Genomic DNA, 20,685 nt, shown 5'->3' on the forward strand with positions numbered 1-20,685 from the left:
TCAGGTAATTTGGGGGAGTTTGGGAGCCTTATCTTTGCTCTGGGCTCTGTGCTTGCCTCAGCAGTTTCAGCAAACGGCCTGATTAGACGTCAAGGATGTCCTGTCCAGGGGCTAGGAACAGAGAGATGATGGGTTATTTGGCTGCTAAAGCCACAGAAGTCATGTCTCCCCCTTTTCAACCTCTCCTTCAGTGGGAGGAGGGTAGATGGGTCAAAATATGCCTGTTAGCACTTTCCCCCCCATTGTTTTCTCCTCTCAAGTGTTGTGAAGGCTGATGAAGAGCACAAAGGCCAGACTTTTGCTAGGAAAGAGAATGACCTTTGTCAACATTCAGTTGTTCCATACATTTTTGGGTGTAGAAGAGATAGGAGAGGAGGGTGAATCATCAAACCAGTGGAACTTTGTGAATTTTCACAGAACATTTCAAAGACATTTACGCAATTTAAACACAGTGCTGAAGAAGCCAAGACTCTGTAAAAAAAAAAAAAAAAAAAAAAAGAAAAAGAAAAAAAAGAAAAAAAATCTGTAAATGGAACCAGGCTAACAAACTGGGTAATTCACAGAATGGCAAATCCTCACAAAAAACACTCAGTTCATCTGTTAAAAGGTGGGGAGCATCTTCATATTTTTGAGACTTACTGAAATCATGTTGTGTGAGAGATGCCAAGACATTGGTACTCTGATTCCACCTTAGCTCTATTCCAGCCCCTGGGTGCACGATTGCTTCCATTGTTTTATTATCCTGCAAACCACAGCTGTTCATCTTCCATTTTTTTTGGATTCCTTTGCATCCTCCCGCTCCCAAACATTTTTGAATAAGAGTGAATGAGTTTCTTTTCATGCCCTGCCTCCAATGGAACATGCCCTAATTGAAACGATGCCCTCAGTGTGGCAGCCATAGAGAATCCACACACCTGGATCAGTTACATTGTTGACAGCAGGGCTTCTCAAGTGAGGGCTGCAGACAACAGTATTAGCATCTTCTGGGAATATGTTAGAAACACACATATTCAGGCTTCCAGAGACCTCAGGAATCCAAAGCCCTGGAGGCAGGACTGAGCAATCTGTTTTTAACAAACCCTTCATGTAACTCGTAAGCACACTGACATTTGAGGCCCCCTGGTCTAGGGAAGCTTCCTAGATACAATTCTCCCTCACTGGTCTGGAAGGTTTGGAGGTGTTCTTTTTTTACCCGCACTGTGAATTACGCTCTTTTATTAATTTTTCTTTTTAAATTTTTTTTTGCTTTTTTATTTCCTTAGGTTTTTGGGGAACAGTTGGTATTTGGTTACATGAGTAAGTACTTTAGTGGTTACTTGTGAGAGTTTGGTATACCCATCACCCAAGCAGTATACGCTGCACCCAACTTGGAGATGTTCTTCTGAGGAACCTCAAATAAGGGGAGAAGTCATGAGATGTAGGCACTGTGGTCTGGAGCCAACCACTCACCTTTCCTTCCTCTGCTTTTTCACATTGTTTTTTTTTTTTTTTGAGACAGGGTCTCACTCTGTCACCCAGGCTGGTGCGCACCCAGTGGTGCGATCTCAGCTCACTGCAGCCTTGATGTCCCCAGGCTCAGGTCATTCTCCTATCTCAGCCTTTCAAGTAGCTGAGACTATGGATGCTTCCCACCATGCCTTGCTACTTTTTGTAGAAACGATGTTTCACCTTGTTTCCCAGGCTGGTCTCAAACTCCTCCCTTCAAGTGATCTGCCTGCTTTGGCCTCCAAAAGTGTTGGGATTACAGGCATGAGTCACCGTGCCCAGCCTGCTTCTTCATCTTTAAGATTAGGCAGTTGGACTGGTCAGCAGTTTCAGTTCTCATACAAGGTAATGTGAGAAGTTTGTCAACTATTTCTAATATTTCAGAAACTTCTTAGAAATGATCTGTTTCTCCCCAGTATGCTGCAGAGGTTGACCAACATATTGTGTTTGCTGTTTTGGGCCCAAATAAGCTACTGGACTGTGAGCTTCTTGTGGTCATTCATGTTCATGTTTCCAGGGCTTATGACAGGGTCTGACCCAATGAGTAATGTTTTCCAAACTAAGCTATATAAAACCAGTATGAAGAGACAGCTCATTTCATGCTAATTGGAAGCTCATGTGTATCACATCAAGCATGGGCATCGTTTGTAGCAGTGTTAGATTCCCACAAATATTAAAGGATATTCAAAATAGAGACCAGGTGGCCGCAACGCTAAACTTGGCTTGTTAGAGCTCCTATGGACCACAGCCCACTGTACTTATTCACAAATCTGTGTGGTTTCAATTATTTATGATTTTCTGCTAAAACTGGATGTGGTTCCTTTGGTCCTGTAAGATCCATCTGGGTCACTGATAGGACCCTGCTGGGCCCATGTGTGCCGTGTGTTTATTGGCAGTACAAAATTCAGCAGTACGGCAGGGATCACATCTTAACAGACGGCCTAGGCTGGGGGAGGAGTTCTGTGGGCCACAGGGGAGAACTTGAGATAATGCCAGGAACCTTCAACGTTTCAAAAAGGGCTCTCTCCCTCAGAATTACCAGTCTGAATCTTGCGGTACCTTGTTCAGTCCTGTATATTTTTAAGGGGAACAGATTGAAGACCTCTCCCACTGTGTTGGTCCATCAGAGGGCAAGAGAAAAGAGATGCGGCCTGCTGCTCCCAAAGGGAAATGACTCAGCAAGGCACTGGTTTCCTTCAAACTCTCCTTATTATCTCTTTGCTTGTGAGATTGTCTAATTCAGTGGCCACCCTTTTAAAACCTGAACTCCAGGGTCAGACACACCAAGGGGCAAGAGAACAGACCAAACCTTTATTAGTTCACAGAACTCCAATTCTTTATTAATCACAGCTTGCTCACAATGACATACAGGAAAATAGCACTAATGAAGAGTAAATATGCAGGCAGCAACCTTCAGGAGTTGGGAGTTGGGGAGAAACGACTTCAAAACTGCGATAGGTACTTATGTTGGGTATCTGGTGATTCTTAGTTGGCACAAATGCCCTGCCTAGCCCCCTTAACTGCGTCAGCTTCACAGATGGAGTGTTTTGTTGTTGGAGTTGTTAGTAGGCAGGATTGCCTTACACTGGGGAAGAAAGACCAGCTTGAGTGAAAGTCCGCAGTGTTTTTGATTTTGTTTGTATGTGTGTTTTAATGCAACAACCAGCTCACAGTTTCCAAGTGGAAAAATATTCAGTAGCATCATGTACTTGTACTATAGGTAAGAGCTTAAAATGAACATCATCAATCATGGCATCCACAAATAAGCCACCTGACACATTAATTAATTCATTCCATCAAAAGAACTTAAACTAGAGAATTAAGCCCACTTTATGAAGAGCGATTTCACGGCTGCTTGAACCGTTCGAATTTGGATTTGTGTTCAGCACTTTCAAAGGTTCAACTTTTTGCTTCTACCCAGATTGGTCTCAGATCTGTCTTCTCATCCATCCCTTTCTAAAGTCAAAGCACATTTGTAGCACATAATCCAGGAGAAGCAGAAGTAAATGCTCTAACTGGTGGTATTTCTTAGCCTGGTTTTGTAGTTTTTAGGCAGTAAGTAGATTATGAGCGAACAAATGTGAAGGTTCATGTGGAGTCATAATACCTGTGATCTAGGTATGGTCTTAATCAAGCTCAGAGATAACAAAGCCTTCTAGGTCATTAGGCAATGGTGGGTTTCTAGCACCATAGACTGTCTACTGACCTCCTTTTTCTTTTGGAATGGAGTTAGACATGGGGAGCTTCAAAAAGAACAGACCTAGCAAATTCATTTGAGTGGAAAGACACAACATCAAAAGCCTGTTACAGGACATGTAAGATTATGAAATAACTTGCATAATGCAATACTTGTATTTTTTAACAAAAATGTAAGTATTTACAAAATAAGATCCAAGGTATTTTTTAAACATCAAGCAAAACATTCTGCAAAGAGACCGCATTGATTTTTTTAAATTTTTGATTCTGTTTTTTTTTTTTTTTTTTATAATGAGTTCTTTTTAAACCATGTCATACATTCCCCATCCTGATATCGCATGATCCATTATAATATAGGCAGGGGGATTTACTATTGTGGGGCGTGCCAGACCCTCCCTTGCTTCAGCCAGACAGTTCAACCTGGAGTTCCTTGTTCCTGCGCACCTCCGCAGCATGCCTCTCCTAAAAAACACAAAAGGAAGAAGAAATGTCACAGGCCTTTGTTGTCTGGTCCTTTGCATACCATGTGCTTGACTAGAAGTAACCCAGTTTGTTGTCTACTTTTAGGAGCTTTTCTCATTTCAGAAGAGAGGAAAATATAGGCCCCACAAAATGTCATGTTAGAAAAGATCTTACAAGACATATCGTGTTTTAAAAAATATATTTAACATTGTTTTTGTTTAAAACTATGACCAAACGTTCATGTTATTAAGATAATTTTGAAGATTAGGATCACAGTGTAAATCCAGAGAAAGGCAATAAAACATCACATTATTGTTTCTCTATCATTTCTAATGATGTTGTTCCTTTTGACTAATATTTTAAGGACTTTATAATCCTGATGGACACTCTGGGAGGGCTAGATTCGGGATGAAGACTTTCTATACTGCTTCTTAAACTCTTGACCTGTTTGTCAAGGCCCTTCATAACTGCAGTCCAAGTGACTTTTCCAGTCATAACCCCCATCTTTTCCTACACACACTTGATGTTTCAGTTTAGTGGAATTGTCTTGTCATGCAATTTTCAATGCTAGTCTTTCATCTCCACTGGTCAGTATTGTAAACTTACTCTTTAAACCCTATGACCACTGTCCTTTTCTCCACAAAGATTTTTATGAGACTGCAAAGACTAATCTGCAAACTTATCTTACTTTCCATTTGAACACCTGCATAAGTCTTTCCTTTTATTCGGCAGTCATTTTATTCTAGCTTCTATTATGACCCTCTCTGTTCCTGTCTCCTCTGTTATATTTGACTGTAAGCTCATTGAGGGCCTGGACTATGCTTTCTCATTTTTCTTCCATTTGCAGGGCCTAGCAGAGAGCTTTGCAGATAGCATGTGATTGGTGGATGTTTATTTACGTAAGGAACCAAGGTACTAGCCTTGTGTTGGGAACTGAATTTCCTGAGGAGGGAACTGATGGAGAAAATGTGGCCTCAGTATTTTTTAGTATATGGCTATACCTCAGATGACTAAAATCACAGTGTCTTGCATATATCATAGGTGCTAAATAAATGTTCATTGAATTGAAATTTTAAGATGCTAATTATTATTAGTATAATTTATATTTCTGTTTAGAATGTTGTTTATATTGCTTCTCTCCTTCCCTCTGAAGCTCCAGAAATTACTTGAGACTCCATAGATTCTTTTAGTTCAGGGGAAATAAGCTTGACCACCTATAAAGTAAATCTTATCATTAAACTCTATTAATCTCAAGGGGTCTATATTTACAGGCTTCTTTATATTATAATAATGAATATTTATTAGACACTTAATATGTACCCGACCTGCATCAGTACAGGTTTTACTCGTATTAGGTCCCTTAATTCTCACAATAATCCTACAGTGGACATTCTATTATTGTCCCCATTTTGCAGATGAATAAACTGAAACACAGGAATGGTAAAGTAACTTGCCCATGTTCATGATTCTAACAAGTGGGATTTAAACCCAGGGAACCTGGCTTTACAGCTCACCCTCTTAATCCCTGCTGTACAATTTTGATGTTGAGTGAGGAGAACATTTTATAGTTGCATGGAAAAATGTGTCTTTTCAAGTGTAGATTCTGGGAGAAAAAAGGCATAACCACCCTACATTTCCTTCAAAGATACAGAGTTGGAGTAAGCAGGAAGTTGACTCTAGAGAAAGAGATTAAAGACAATTTTATTTAATTGGTTTAAATGAGCTTTTGCATATGTTCAAAACCATGAAGAGAAGGAAAAGGCATGTATAGAGAAATCAAATCCTGTTTGGAAATGTCACAGGGGAAATTAGCATGGATGCAGCTGATTCTTCTTTTGTTCTGCTATTATGAGGAAAAGATGAAGCAAATTCTTTTCTCATGCAGAAAGAAACTAATTAGTGAGAGCTGAGCTCTGGCAAAATTGAGAAAAGCCCAGACCATCACTATGCTAGGAAAAAGAAGCCTCAAGTCTAAAGATTCATATAAATTCAAATGATAACATAGCAAGAAACATTATAATTAGTATTATTAGACTACTTTGGAGTACACTTCTTGTTAAACTCAAAATTAGTGTTAACGAAATGGATTTTGCCATAGGAAAGAATAAATATAATTTGTGAACTTGAAATAATGTGGAAAAGAGAAAATAAATAATTATGAGTTTCTAATTAAAAATTATTTGTTTTCAGGCATTTTAGTTACTCTATTATTCGAACACTTTACATTCACATTATCAAATATCTACTCATGAAATGTTAATGTGACTTTATTTCAAATGTGGGAGAACCAAAGGCAATCATCCTGGAAGCATATAATTTCCCACACAGTCTGTTTTTCTTATCAGCTCACTGTTCGCAATTATCAGACCTTGAATCCAGAGGTTCCTAAGTCAGTTGTGATACTCAGAGAAGGTTCATCAAGAAGACTACTCTTTGATAATATTTTTTTTATTATTGAGCTCCTGATATTTGCTAGCCACTGTCAGAGGCCCAAGCATATCCAAATTTGCAATGTTTTCTGCAATTTACCCCCTTCCTCCCATCAATATAAAGGAAATGTAATACAGTATGTTAGCATTGTGTGCAACTATGCCTTTTATATGAAATAAAGTATGAAAGTTGATTTTGGGAAAAATTCTGGTCCTCTAATTCTTTCCTCTAATTTCATAGAAAAGTTTCTCTCCTGGAAGGTAAGAAATATGGAGTCTTTTCTTTCTTTACTTTTTAATGTCCCTTTAATCTCACTAGGTATCAAATATAAACAAGGACTTGGACTACATGACCTAGGATGCCAATTTCATCTATGGAATTCTGTCATATGAGCCTAATTAAATTCAAGATGAGGTCAATATAATCAAAATCCTTCTTTTACTGATGACTATGCACTTGCAATATGAAAGAGGGGTCAGGAGTGAGTTGTGTGAGCTAAGAAAGCACATGTTCATGCATTGAGATGATGGTGACTGGGAGTCATGCGCAGCTAGTAAGAAGGTTTGGAGTCAAAGAGACTTTCGTTCAAATCTAGTCTCTGTGGTCTACTTGTGATCTTGGCTGAATGACTTAACCTTTCTAAAGACCAGACTCCTTACATGTGAAATGGGGATAATCACAGTATATTCTTCTAGTGTTGTTGTTTGGACGAAATGTGATAGTACATCCAAAAATGTCTGGCCTATAGCAAACAATTAACAAAGGCTAGTTTTAATCCATTTTCCTATTTCATTATTCATTCATCAGATATGTTCCATAGTAAGTGGTTGCACAAATGCTATTCGTGAATCAGAATCATAGGAAAACAAAAGATGAAAATAATGCAATAGATGTAAATTGATAATAGCTGAAATCTATAACTAAAGGGTTAAATATTATCAGCATCATGGAAATGCAAATTAAAACCACAATGAAATACCACCTTACTCCTGCAAGAATGGCCATAACTAAAAAGCCAAAAAACAATAGGTGTTAGCATGGCTGTGATGAAAAGGGAACACTTTTACACTGTTGATCGGAATGTAAATTAGTATGACCACTATGGAAAACATAAGAACTAGAAGTAGAGCTATCAGTTGATCCAGCAATCCCACTACTGGGTATCTACCCAAAGGAAAAGAAGTAATTATATGAAAAAGACACAGGCATGCATGCTTATAGCAACACAACTTGAAATTGCAAAGATATGGAACCATCCTAAGTGTCCATTGACCAACAAGTGGATAAATAAAATGTGGTATATATACACCATGGAGTACTACTCAGCCATAAAATGGAACTAAATAGTGTCTTTTGCAGCAACCTGGGTGGAGCTGGAGGCCATTATTCTAAGTAAAGTAACTTAGGAATGGAGCACTAAATATCACATGTTCTCACTTGTAAGTGGGAGCTAAGCAATGAGGATGCAAAGATGTAAGAGTGATATAACGGACTTTAGAGACTTGTGGGGGAAGGTTGGGAGTGGGGGCGAGGGATAAAAGACTACATATTGGACACAGTGTACACTGCTTGGGTGTCGGGTGCTCTAAAATCTCAGAAATCACCACTAAGGAACTTTTCCATGTAACCAAACACCACCTGTGTTCCCAAGACTACTGACATTTATAGAAGAATTACATATTATCAAAATTACCTCTTAGGGAAAAAATCGCAGAATCTTATTCCCTGAAAATATTTTTATCATTTTAAGTTACATCGTATTATGTGCTACTATTGCCACTAAAATAATGGCTATAATATTTTCATTTGACATTTTCTAGATATTAGAAGTGAAATGATGAATTATAGTGAAACAATTTCTTTTATTTCCTAAGTACTGTACTTCATGGTTGGATAGGGAAGAGCTGTTGTCAAGTTTGTCTGGGTTACTTGCTTCTCTCCTTTCTAAACAATACTGAAAGCTCCTTTGGTATTTGTTACCATGTTATGAGCTTGGAAGTCTTGGCACTGACTAAGATGATATGATAGAATTACAAAAGAAAGAAGATATGATACAATCTGGTTTAAGTGGGGAATTAAACAAGGTTCAGTAGAAGTCCTCTTCAGTGACTTGCCATGTTGATCCTCTCAGTTCCTTCCATCGTCCTGCTGTCTGATGGCTCCTAAAGGCTGAATTGCTTGAGAGGAAAAGGCTCTTCCCTAGTATCGCCACATACTTTCCTTCTCATTGGTTGTGTTGCCAATGGCATTTCCACACCTGTTTAGCAATTTGCATTTGAGAATTTAACTATTTAATTTAATTAAATGCTACACTAATGGAGAATTGTGAGGGTCGAGAGAAACCTTTGGAAATACATGAGAAAGTGAACTATTTAGTAGATGTTGGGTGAATCAACTATAAAAGCTATGGAAAAGTTGTAAAAAGTCTATATCCAGGTTATTTTGCAAATGTCTTTAGTCCCTACCCTATTTTAAAGAAATTAAAACTGCAAATCATAGCTAATGTGTGAATAATGGCAAGAAAAGAAACCCCCATAGAACTCCCATTAACTGATCAATTTTTTGAAAAGGTATTGGGCCCAACTACATCAAAAGATTGGTCAATAAGTTTACATTTAAATATTTGACATTAAGATTATATGTTTAGTGAGTAGATGTATTGTTGTTAAAATGATTATACCTGCATTAACTGATTTTTCAAAACTAACTGTCTCACTACAATTCCTGATTGGGTCATTTGGAGCTCCTACTACTCAGGGTTCCTAAAAGAGTCAGGTGGTGAATTTTCTGCAGGATGCTGCCTAGTGCATTAGGGGAGAAAGGGACACATCAGGAGAGGAAGAAAATGTCTTGAATCATTCCTGTATGGCAAGAACAGGTGTTTTCCTCCCTCTTTTCCTTTCTCTCTGCTTCCTCTTTCCCCCTCTCCTCCCCTTCTCTGTTTCTCTCTCTTTCTACTTCTCATATCACTCTAAGAATAAGAACATTTTTAACTTCACCAGTGTATCAGTCATAATCCACTGACTAGTCTTTTGAGTCCTGGATGTGACATCAATAGATCAGCTAATGCAGGTCTTTGTGGCACACGCATCCCTTCTCCCACAGCCTTCTCCACATTTGATTCTTTTCTATGTAATAGCTTGGAGTGTTAAGATGAGGTGCTATAAAAACAGGAAACTGAAATAAAAAATGAGTGTAACATTCTTCTTTGGAGGAAGAAAGAACACTTATGCAACAAAGACAAAAAATACTAACATACAATTTATGATGACATCACAAAGCATATTTGAGAAATATTTTAGCACAGTAGTTCTCAACCATGGCTAAATATTAGAGCCTACTAGTGAGCCTTTAAAATAATACAAGGTTCTTGGCCCCTTTCCAGACAATTAAATCAGAATCCCTAAAGAGTTGTCCAGTAGATTCTGAAGTGCAGTCAGGGCTGCTTTTGCTTTAGGCTTTCAGTTTGAGCTAAAGGATTTGAGCTAACATGGCTGGGGCTCTGAGAGGTTTATGGGAATTTGTCAGTCAGTGACATTGAAGATACCATTATGGGCATCATAGTGAAAATATGCTTGAATGCTCAATTCTCTTAATTGAAGGGAAAAGGGACTGAGTGCTGAATGGTAGGCAGATTGTGGAAAAGATTGCACAAAGTTGTATCATGTCTCTTGCTTAATTGATAGGGCCAGTGAGGGCTATCAAAAGGGTGGGCGCATGGTGTAGTGACCTTGATGTGAATTTACTTTTACTGATATTATTCAGTGTCTTTGCATTTACTGTCTATATTGGACCATACTACATGTTGTCTTATTCTCTAATTGTTGGTGCTATATAATTTATTGTTGAATTATTTATCATCTGTATTGGGAAGGACATGGTTGGTAAATGTCTTTGATATTACAAAGGTTCCTAAGCATATAGTAGGGACTCAGTACATATTAATTGAATGGTTAACTCATTAATAGGTATCATTTCAGAAGTAGTCATTTTTTTTTTCTCTTTTTGTTTTAGAGACAGGGTCTTGTTCTCTTTCTCAGGTTGAAGTGCAGTGGGACGATATTAGCTCACTGCCATCTTGAACCCCTTGGCCCAAGCGATCCTTTCACCTCAGCCTCTGGAGTAGTTAGGACTACAGGCATGTGTCACCACTGCTGGGTAATTTTTAAATTTTTGTTTGAGATGAGGTATCGTTATATTTCCCAGGCTGGTCTTGAACTCCTGGCCTCAAGCAATTCTCTTGCCTTGGCCTCCCAAAGTGCTGGGATTACAGGTGTGAGCCACCATGCCCAGCATAATTATCTTTTGCTATGGTAGATTTCAGAACAGCTTATGTTACATTGGCAGTTTCATGCCTTTTGGCTTTACTGTTATTACTGACCCTCTTTTAAATTTCTAGTTTCATAGGAATAACTTCATTCAAACAAAATGCTAAATATTGCTTATAATATAAAACTTTGTCTTATTTTAGGAAAAAGCAAAGTAGTTTTAGTATACACAAACACATTCACAATATGTAAACAACAATTTTGTACTAAATCCACCTATGTGATATACATCAAATCAAAGTAAATTTGGTATTTCCTCTTTACTGAGGAGATAAAAGATCTTGACTGCCACTGGCCAAAGATCCTATTAGATTTGAAAAGCACCTCATTAGCTATGAAATACCAGAAAAAATGTGGTCCTAGAAATTATCTGGGCTGCATTATTTGACATGGGATAGAATGCTGACAGCTGAGATTTAAATCAGAAAAGGCTACAAACCACTAGTTTGCAAATCTGGCTGCATATTGGAATCATACGGAGAGTTTTCAAAATGCATGGAAGCTGGGTCCCATCCTTGGAGATTCTGTGGGTTGATGTCAGGACTTTTAAGCACTCTTCAGGTTATTTGCAGGAAAAGTGGTCTGCAGGTGTGCATGTATGTATGTATGCAGGAGGGCACTAAATTTGGGTGGGAGTGGAAAGATTGAGAAAACGAGCTGAGCATGGCTGGGCTGGGTAAAGAGAAAAAACACAGAGAGAGGAAAGAAATGGCCTATTAAAAGCTAGCACTTCTGGAAATACTAGATAAAATACGGAAATTTTATGAACTATTTTACAATTGAAATCAAGAAGGATATGCCCTGTCTGGGCACTGTGGCTCACACCTGTAATCCCAGCACCTTGGGAGGCCGAGGCGGGTGGATCACTTGAGGTCAGGAGTTTGAGACCAGCTTGGCCAACATGGTAAAACCCTGTCTCTACTAAAAATACAAAAATTAGCTGGGCGTGGTGCTATACGCCTGTAATCTCAGCTACTTGGGAGGCTGAGGCATGAGAATTACTTGAACCCAGGAGGCAAAGATTGCAGTGAGCTGAGATCGTGCCACTGCACTCCAGCCTGGGTGACAGAGCGAGACTCTGTCTCAAAAAAACAAACTAACAAAAAAAAGGAGGCTATGCCCTGTGTTTGGGTATGTGCAATTTGAAAAATAAAAATGCTCTGGGACTTCCAGTGATATAAATCTTGCATTGAGGCCTAATTGAGAATGCTGCAATAGGATCCTCAGGTACTGTTCCTAGCAACGTCACTCAATTTTTTTAGGGCCTAGGATGTGAGATGAATGTTGAGTCACAGTGATCTCAAAGAGATCACATAGTGGCCCTCTGCTGTCCATGTTACGAGCACTGGTCAAGCAGGAACATCCTTAGTTCTCTAGAGAAGTGCAAAATGGGGGCAGATGGAAGAAGACTGACTGGTTTATGGCCATGGGAGTAAACTTCAGCAAATGGAACTTTGCTCTCCTGTGTCTGAGTAAAACATATGTTCCTATACCACCATAAATCACCTGAAGAGAGCCAAATTCTGTTGCCTCTTCCAAATCGTGACTTGACTCATTTGGGTGAAAAGCAATGACATTGTTCGGAGAGTATAAAAACACCAGCTTATAAATAAAAATTTAATCCGAACTTTCATGTTTTGGATCAGGCATCAGATAACTATTCCAGCTCTTGCCCAAGTCAGCAGTCCTTGTCCATGTACCTCTGAGAGCCTCAGTGTCTTGCTGCTGCATCAGAGCCCACGCACCCTTTCCCAGCAATGCTTTCAAAAATTCCTCAAGAGCACAAATGAAGACTCCATGCAACTGTATCCTTAAAAGGTTTCATGCCTGATTTCCTTTGTTTCTAGCTGGGTATTTGCAGTCAGAGACTGAGAATGAAAACAGAATCATCAGAACCCTAGGATAAGGTTGTTTGAAACTTAGATGAGATGGGACATCTCTAATAGAAGACATGAAACTCTGAGAAATAGTCAGAAAACAGGAGGCTCATCTGACTAAACTCTTAGGGCTCTGATGACAGGCACACTCCTGTTTTGCTCTGCATCTCCAATGCTTATCACACAAAGGCACTCGCTACTGGCGGGAAGCATGACTGACTGCTCAGAAAAGGATTGAGGCATCTTTCTGAAACATCCTGTTTCTCAATGCTTAATCCAATTTTGTGGAAACGGACACAGCTAAACTACTCATAGCTATACTGTATATTTTCAAAGGAAAGGTTTTTTGAGGGGATAGGTGGGAAACAGCATAGAGAGTACAAAAGTGAAAGAGAGCGTTTTTCAGAGCAACTCCAGCACAGCTCCTCCTGACTCATGGGAATGAGTATACGTTTAGGTTGTTGAGGAGAAGGGCACCAGGATACCAGAACTGGATGAAACATCCCCTATGAGCTAATCTTTGCTATGGTCCCATGTGATGCTGTTATACCCTAGAATGGGCTTACCAGTGTTCATAAATACCTTGGCCTTTTCTGGCAAATATATTTTTCTAATTTAATATTTTAATTAAATATATATATTTAAAGCCATATGTTAAATATTAAATCAAATGTTATTTATATTTTATATCAATATAATATACTGACATTAATATTTCCAATGTCACATTTTTCCTATAGATTGCCTTGTGAGGCTTGTATAGAAGTCTTACACATTTCAAAAGCATGAATCAGCCTCCCTAAATCCACTCATCATGGGAAAAATTGAAAAAAATTCCAGCCTAATTTGGATTCCCATTCCTCTACCATGTTGCACCCCCTGCTAAGTCATTGCTGCACTGTGAGACCCTGCCCATGGCAGTTAGTTGTCCTCACACCTGCAACAAATTTTGACTTAGTCTCCGGTGCTCAGGCATATGGAAGTTCACCCAGCTGTGTTGCATATGAATATATCCATCTGCTCAGGACTCTGCTGAGATTACCTTTTCCTGCAGACGTTCAATAATAGCAGCTAGATTAGCCTCACGGTTTTCCTTAATTTGTTCCATTTTCAGGATCAGTTTTTCCTCTGCCATCTTGCTGAAGTTGTTGTTCTCCTCCAAAGCCTTCTGAAGGACTTCTCGCTCGTGTTCCCTCTTCTCTGCCAATTGTTTCAGCACCTGGGCCTCCTGAGACTGGGGAAGAAAAACATAGCCATCTTATAATTATCCAAACACAAACCTAGCAGAATAATAGCCCACCAATTGGAGGGAGCATTCTTTTCCGATGAATAGTACTTCCAGCCTTGAGCACTATTGTCAAGTCTGTACTCATCTGCATGGCTTAGAGTTTTCTACAGAATGTGGCTAGTTGGGAAATGTGGTTAGCTGAATTTTCAGCTGTGAATATATTTCAGACTGTCTTAGAAGAAAAAGCATTTAATCCTCATTGAGGAGTTACAAATTTTTTTAAAAAAGAAGTTGTTGCTAAGCATTTATGCAACAGAAAACTCTATAATGAATTACTGGATGGCAATATCCCATTAAAGCCTGAGGAAAATGGTTGAGGACTGAGGCAAGTTCTGATCTTCCTGATCCATTGTTTTTTAATCAACTGTAGGCTAGGCCTTACAATGAGCTTTTCAACTTTCATCAATCAAATCATCAAATTCACTTTCTCCTTTTATTCACTCCCTTTCTCCACCCCCATCCCCCATACACCAAAGTGTCTTTGGAGATCTGAGAACAGTGCAGATTTAGTGTTCACTTGGCCACAGAGAGCAGAAAGTCTTTGTTTTGACCCTCTCTTGAAATCCTGTGGTTGCTCAGTGATTTAGATCCAGATGTACACCCTGCCCCACACTTTGAGCACTGTAATGTTCTTCCAGCGTCAGGAGGCTGTATGACTCTGTACAGTGGATGGTGATCACTGGAGCACTTGATAACAATGCAGGTGCCTGGCATCTACCTCCAGAGATTCTGATTCCAAGGTTCTTTGGTGAGGCCCAGTGATAAGCATCACTAATGATTCAAATGCAGGTAGTCCAGTCTACCTTTTGTAAGTCCTACTGGCATGGGCTTTGATGTCAGGTCTGTGTTCAAGTCTTACCTCTGTTTGTGACCCAGGATGTGTTATGTAACTTCTTTCCATATTCTTTTTATTCTCCCCATTATGCAGCTGAGAAAAGTCCTACCTAATACTGACCTATCCAGGTTTAAGACTAAATTATTACACACTCATGGCTCCTGGATAATTTCTTAGGATCAGCTGATACCCTGAGGTGATCCTTCACAAGAGTAATTATAAATGGGAATATCTAAACAATGGTTGATCAAAAAATATTCCTAAGTGCCCTGTAAAATACTGATTACCATTGAAAGCATTAATGGGAAAACATTTTAGTTGATGGTAGTGGTTGTGGGCATTTACTGGAAAGGTCTTGTTGTATAAACAATATGGGGCCTGGAGAAAGGAGAAACTTCTCTTCAAATAAAATTCTATAGAAATGGTAAGGTCAGACAGCCTTACACTTCTTTATTGATGTGTTTATTCTGAAGTTGATCAGGAATGGGTCTGTGGCTCACTGGAGATTAGACAGAAAATCCTGGGAACCAGCCCTGCCTCTTGCTTATGTCCTGGAACCCATAATGGTTCCAGGACAGTTTATTATTTATTTGTTTTTGTTTTCTTTTTTAGATAGAGTCTTGCTCTGTCACCCAGGCAGGAGTGCAGTGGCGTGATCTCTGATCACTGTAACCTCTGTCTCCCAGGTTCAAGCAAGTCTCATGTCTCAGCTTCCTGAGTAGCTGGGATTACAGGTGTGTGCTACCATGTCCTGCTAATTTTTGTATTTTTAGTAGAGACAGGGTTTCGTCATGTTGACCAGGCTAGTCTTGAACTCCTGGCTCAAGTGATCTCCCTGTCTTGGCCTCCCAAAATGCTGGGATTATAGGTGTGAGCCACTGTGCTTGGCAGGTTTCAGGACATTTTTAGTGGAACCAACACTTTCTTACTTTGGATTAGTTTCAGGAAAACTAATACAAAAAAATAAGAAAAGTATAACATAAATAGAGTTCAAACTCCAATGACGCCTTTCTGGAAGAAGTATGAATAAAACATTTTCTAGCTGGTTCACTCTCCTGCCTCTAGGTGGGACTGTCGGTAAATCATCCTACATAGACTTTGCTTATTTGCTGTTATCAGGACTACGGAATTATTACAGGGAGAGATGTGTGTGTAAATCGCCTAGTGGCGCGGTCTCGTCTCACTGCAAGCTCCGCCTCCCGGGTTCACGCCATTCTCCTGGCTCAGCCTCCCTAATAGCTGAGACTACAGGTGCCCGCCACTAGACCCGGCTGATTTTTTGAATTTTTAGTAGAGACGGGATTTCATCGTGTTAGCCCGGATGGTCTCGATCTCCTGACCTCGTGATCCGCCCGCATTAGCCTCCCAAAGTGCTAGGATTAGAGGCACGAGCCACCGCGCCGGGTGCAATGTAACAGTGGTTTAACAATTCCTTCCTGCTCCTCTTCTCATAGATCAGTGTTTCCGTTACTGCCCTAGATAGGATCCACCTGAATTTTTAATGGCCACTTTTTAAAAGTAGCCTTTCTACAGAAACTCCTGCGGCACAGTGACATGAGCCCTAACCTGGTATTCAGAAAGCCTGGGTTTGCATCCTGCTTTGTTGACCCTGGCGTTTTGAGATAGACTTCATGGCCAGGGGCCATGCGCCTGCTGCTCTTCAGACAGGATCAGTTTACAGAGAGTTACTGTGCATTATTATCAAGAGGCCACTGCAACTGCCAAATGTTTCATTTTCAGATGCTCCAATTAACTTTGGCACTTCGTTCAGTTGTGTTTTAACTTAATGTTTACATTTGCGTTCTTAATTTTCCTTTGTGAAAGAACCAAATATAGATTCAGACGGGAAGGCTTTGAAATTACAAGGTAATACAGCAACACACACTTTTCCTTATTTCTTGCCTTGGTGGGACACATTTGATCTGCATGAACAAACTTCTGCAGTTCCCATTATGAATAATGGAGAATTCCCATTATAACCAATGCCTACTGCATTTACTGGAGTGCAACGTTTGGCTCAGTTTGAAATGCCTCAATTTAATGGGGTTAGTACTTTTGTAGCTATTGGGGCTAAATGAGATTACACAGCATAGGTGTCAAGTGCATTTCTTTAGCACAATTAATGGGGTGAAACAGAAACAGAAGGCAGTACAGAGTGTGGTCACGTGAGTTTGCTGCTAACTCACAGAGACCTGCCAAACTGGGCCAAGCTGTGCTTCAGGGCTGCTCACTTCTGTGGTGCCTTTTCTTACACTCTGGAAGGGAATGTTATATCCACTATTATCTCAACTCACACATTTGCAGGACCTAATAATTGTCTGTGTTTCATATATTTAAAGCTTATGTCCACACACACAAAAATACAGGATGTGAAGTCAATTATGGTGGAAAGCATTCTATCCTGAGGAAATACTTATAACTTCCTATATTAGTCTCTATTCATAAGCACTGAATTTTTTTAAAATTTAGAGACAGGGTCTTGCTTTGTTGCCCAGGTTGGAGTGCAGTGGTGTGATCTTAGTTTAGTACAGCCTCAAATTCCTGGGCTCAAGAGATTCTCTTGCCTCAGCCTCCCGGGTAGCTGGGACTATAGGCGTGTACCACGACACCTGTCCAGCAGCCAATTTTTGAACTAATTATTCAGTGGAGCTAATAACCATGGGGGCATCTACCTCAGTTCCTAAGGTCTCTGCTACCCCATTGGGGCAGAAAGGCATAACCTCTCTTCCTTTTTCACAGTGTAGCATCCAGATAGATATTGCTGCCCATGACTCCTCTAACTCATTTCTTAGGTAGAACTTGATTCTCACATGAACATAGTTTAATTTTCTAGTCAGACCCTCAAGGAAGAAAATTGGTTCTGATTCCAATGAGCAAATAGGCAGTTTAGTCAATGAGAAAATAAGCAGTTAGTCCAGAAAACTGCACTAAAACATGACATGAAATGAGTGAGGCTGTAGAATAAAAAACATGTGATATACAAAAGTAGCAGCATTTTCCTTCATTTTTGGCAAAGAAGTAACGTTCTCACTACATGTTCAAATAGGTATTCTTACTTTATATCTTGACTGTGCAGATTAGCAGAAAGGAATTGTGATTGCATGGACTTGTGACAGGGAGGGTGGTGAAGTGAGAGAATCACTAAAAGTTGTTAAAAATAAATTGTCCAAGGAAAAAGTATCTGGCCTTGGAGGAACACTTCTAAATAACCTGTACCTAACATAGAAGGTCACTAAAATATTAAAATGGAAAATTAGGGCAAGACAACGATCAGCTGATATAATGCAAATATCAGGGCAAAATATAGAACTGAGATGTTCAACGTGACATTCCGGGAGACTAAGGGACCTTCTCCATCTTGCTATTATGGGAACTGAGGCACATTACTGGTGAGCACCTTTTCTAGGCATAAACCTCCTCACACTGAACTCAATCATTGAAATAATTACATGAGAGGTACATGAAGGGAAAAACAATGAGACAGGGAAGGAGACTTATTGTACATTTAGGAACACTTTAACATTTTGCAAAGAGGTTAATTACCAATTTTTATATTACTGAGTATAAAAGTTTAATTACTGTACAAATGGAGTGGAAGATAAATTTGAGTAACTGGTACATAAAACTCATTTTATTTTATGTACACAGATGAGACTTAAGACTACATTTTAGATAGCACTAATTTTCCATTTATTTCTGAAGTAAACATATTTATTTTCTTGTCACTTTTCATTATTTGGAGGATACATTACTTGCTATCCAGGACCGTTGATCAGACACTAAATCTCCTAGTACCAAAAATGCCTTTACACAAGTAGATTAGGTGATGTGTCTGTAATTACTGACTTTACTGCTAACAATGAAAAACCATTATCGACCCATCTAAAGTCACAAATAATGTCCTGTTTGAATATAAATAATTATATTCCAAATATGACAGTTGAATATAATTATGTAAAACCAAAGAGTACAATATTCACTTCGCGTTGAAGAGCCCGAAGCGTAACGGGAAATTTAAAATGATTAAAATCCAAAGACCTTTAGAATGAGCCCTTCTGCTAAAGTGTGTAATGGATTTACTGTGGTTAGCTCCTAGGAAAAGAAACGTGGGGGTGCTCTTCTTCACCGAGAAGGTAGCACACAGGAAGACTCTGTGGCCCACGTGCCATATTCTGTAAGGAGCAGAATGTTTCCTGAATGTCAAGTTGTGAATAATCCAGTACTTTGTTTCATAATCCATTGCTATACAAACCACCCCCTCTTTCCCTGGATTCCATTTTAATTGCCATCTACAATGTGAGATACCAACAAACGGTAAAGGTAAGTCTATCATGTTTGGTGACTAATGATCCACTTTTATGCCATTTTATTAAGAATAAGCAACACATCTTCCTTTCAGAGGCGTAGTGACTTTGAAGCTGATTATGCCAGTAATGAGAGCATGCTAATGAAATCTCACTGGACTGGTTCGAGTAGCGTGCTTTTTAATTTAATCTCTTTTAGGGTGAGATTTTATCAATGTCATTAAGATCCTTTCGTTTTCACAATGTTAATTTTTTCAAGACACTTTTAATTGGCCTGACCTATTTATATATCTATTACCTATCAAACTTTCTTTTCTCCTATGCAATTTGATAAAGAATATTTTATAATATTTAAAAATATTGTCTGGGCACTCTGCCTCATGCCTGTAATCCCAGCACTTCAGAAGTCTGAGGTGGGTGGATTACCTGAGGTCAGGAGTTCGAGACCAGTCTGGCCAATATGACAAAACCTTGTCTCTACTAAAAATATAAAAATTAGCCGGGTGTGGTGGTGGGTGCTTGTACTCCCAGCTACTTGGGAGACTGAGGCAGGAGAATTGCTTGAACCTGGGAGGTGGAGGTTGCAATTAGCTAAGGTGGCACCACTGTGCTCCAGCCTGAGCAACAGAGCCAGACTCCGTCTCAAAAAAAAAAAAAAAAAAAAAAAAAAAAAAAAAAAAAAAAAAAAAAAGTAATGTATTGTATGGCAGCATTTCAGTCTCTGTTAATGAGAAACTTCTTTTCTTTATAAAATCATGAGTTTGCTAGATAATCTCTGTGAGGTCAGAAACTGGATGCATCTTCACATAGTAATTGCTAACCCTTTTACCATGCTGGTTATATGTCTTTATGTAGAGTAACCTTCCAATTCTCACACTAAGTACATGACATAAGTTCTATTACTAGTCTCATTTTACAAATTGATGAAAGAAGACATAGGGAGATTAAGTCACTTGCTTGAGGTCACACAGCTTTTAAGTGGTGGAACCAGGATTTGAACACAGATATTCTCTTAACCACAGGTTCTTAAAGACAATGTTTTAAAGATGCTCTTAAACACTGTGCCCTGCTAAGGATGCCCATGTAATTGATTGTCCAAACTGGAACACTTATGAGAATAAAAGAGAAATAATTAATAATGGTATCAAAACAACAAGAGTTAGCTGGGGTTGTCCTGGGCCAACTGGGATGTATAGTTAGGCTAGCTCTGCTGCCTCTGGCCAAATACATGTTGGTTGAATGAATGAATAAATGATAAATGGATGGTTAAAGTGTTCATGTCATTTCACCCTTGTGGGTCAGTTGCATTATGGAAACTTTGATTTTAGGAGATGAGCTTCAAGCTGCCCAGATGAGATTGATACAGACTCATAGAAGTGATTATCACTGACTACCAGCAATAATCACAGAATGGAGAGAAAGCAGGGAAAGGGCTTATTCTTTTTATGACAAGCTTCTTCTACTAGCTAATCACTGGAGC

At 39.2% G+C, this 20,685-nt stretch overlaps 1 protein-coding gene across 2 annotated transcripts in view; it reads right to left on the minus strand.

The window, feature by feature from the left end:
• Positions 1 to 2,799: 2,799 nt before the first annotated feature.
• STMN2 (stathmin 2) overlaps positions 2,800 to 20,685 on the minus strand; it is a 55,370-nt gene continuing 37,484 nt past the window's right edge. For both annotated transcript variants that reach the window (XM_017879839.1, XM_017879841.1), the window contains 2 exons: positions 13,821 to 14,012; positions 2,800 to 4,143 (listed from right to left, as the gene is read on the minus strand). In XM_017879839.1, the coding sequence (XP_017735328.1) occupies positions 4,084 to 4,143; positions 13,821 to 14,012 (252 nt within the window). In that variant the 3' untranslated portion in view covers positions 2,800 to 4,083. The remainder of the gene's footprint in view (positions 4,144 to 13,820; positions 14,013 to 20,685) is intronic.

The sequence above is a fragment of the Rhinopithecus bieti genome, unplaced genomic scaffold (genome assembly GCF_001698545.2).
Source record: "Rhinopithecus bieti isolate Rb0 unplaced genomic scaffold, ASM169854v2 scaffold_11803, whole genome shotgun sequence".
Classification (NCBI taxonomy): Eukaryota; Metazoa; Chordata; class Mammalia; order Primates; family Cercopithecidae; genus Rhinopithecus; species Rhinopithecus bieti.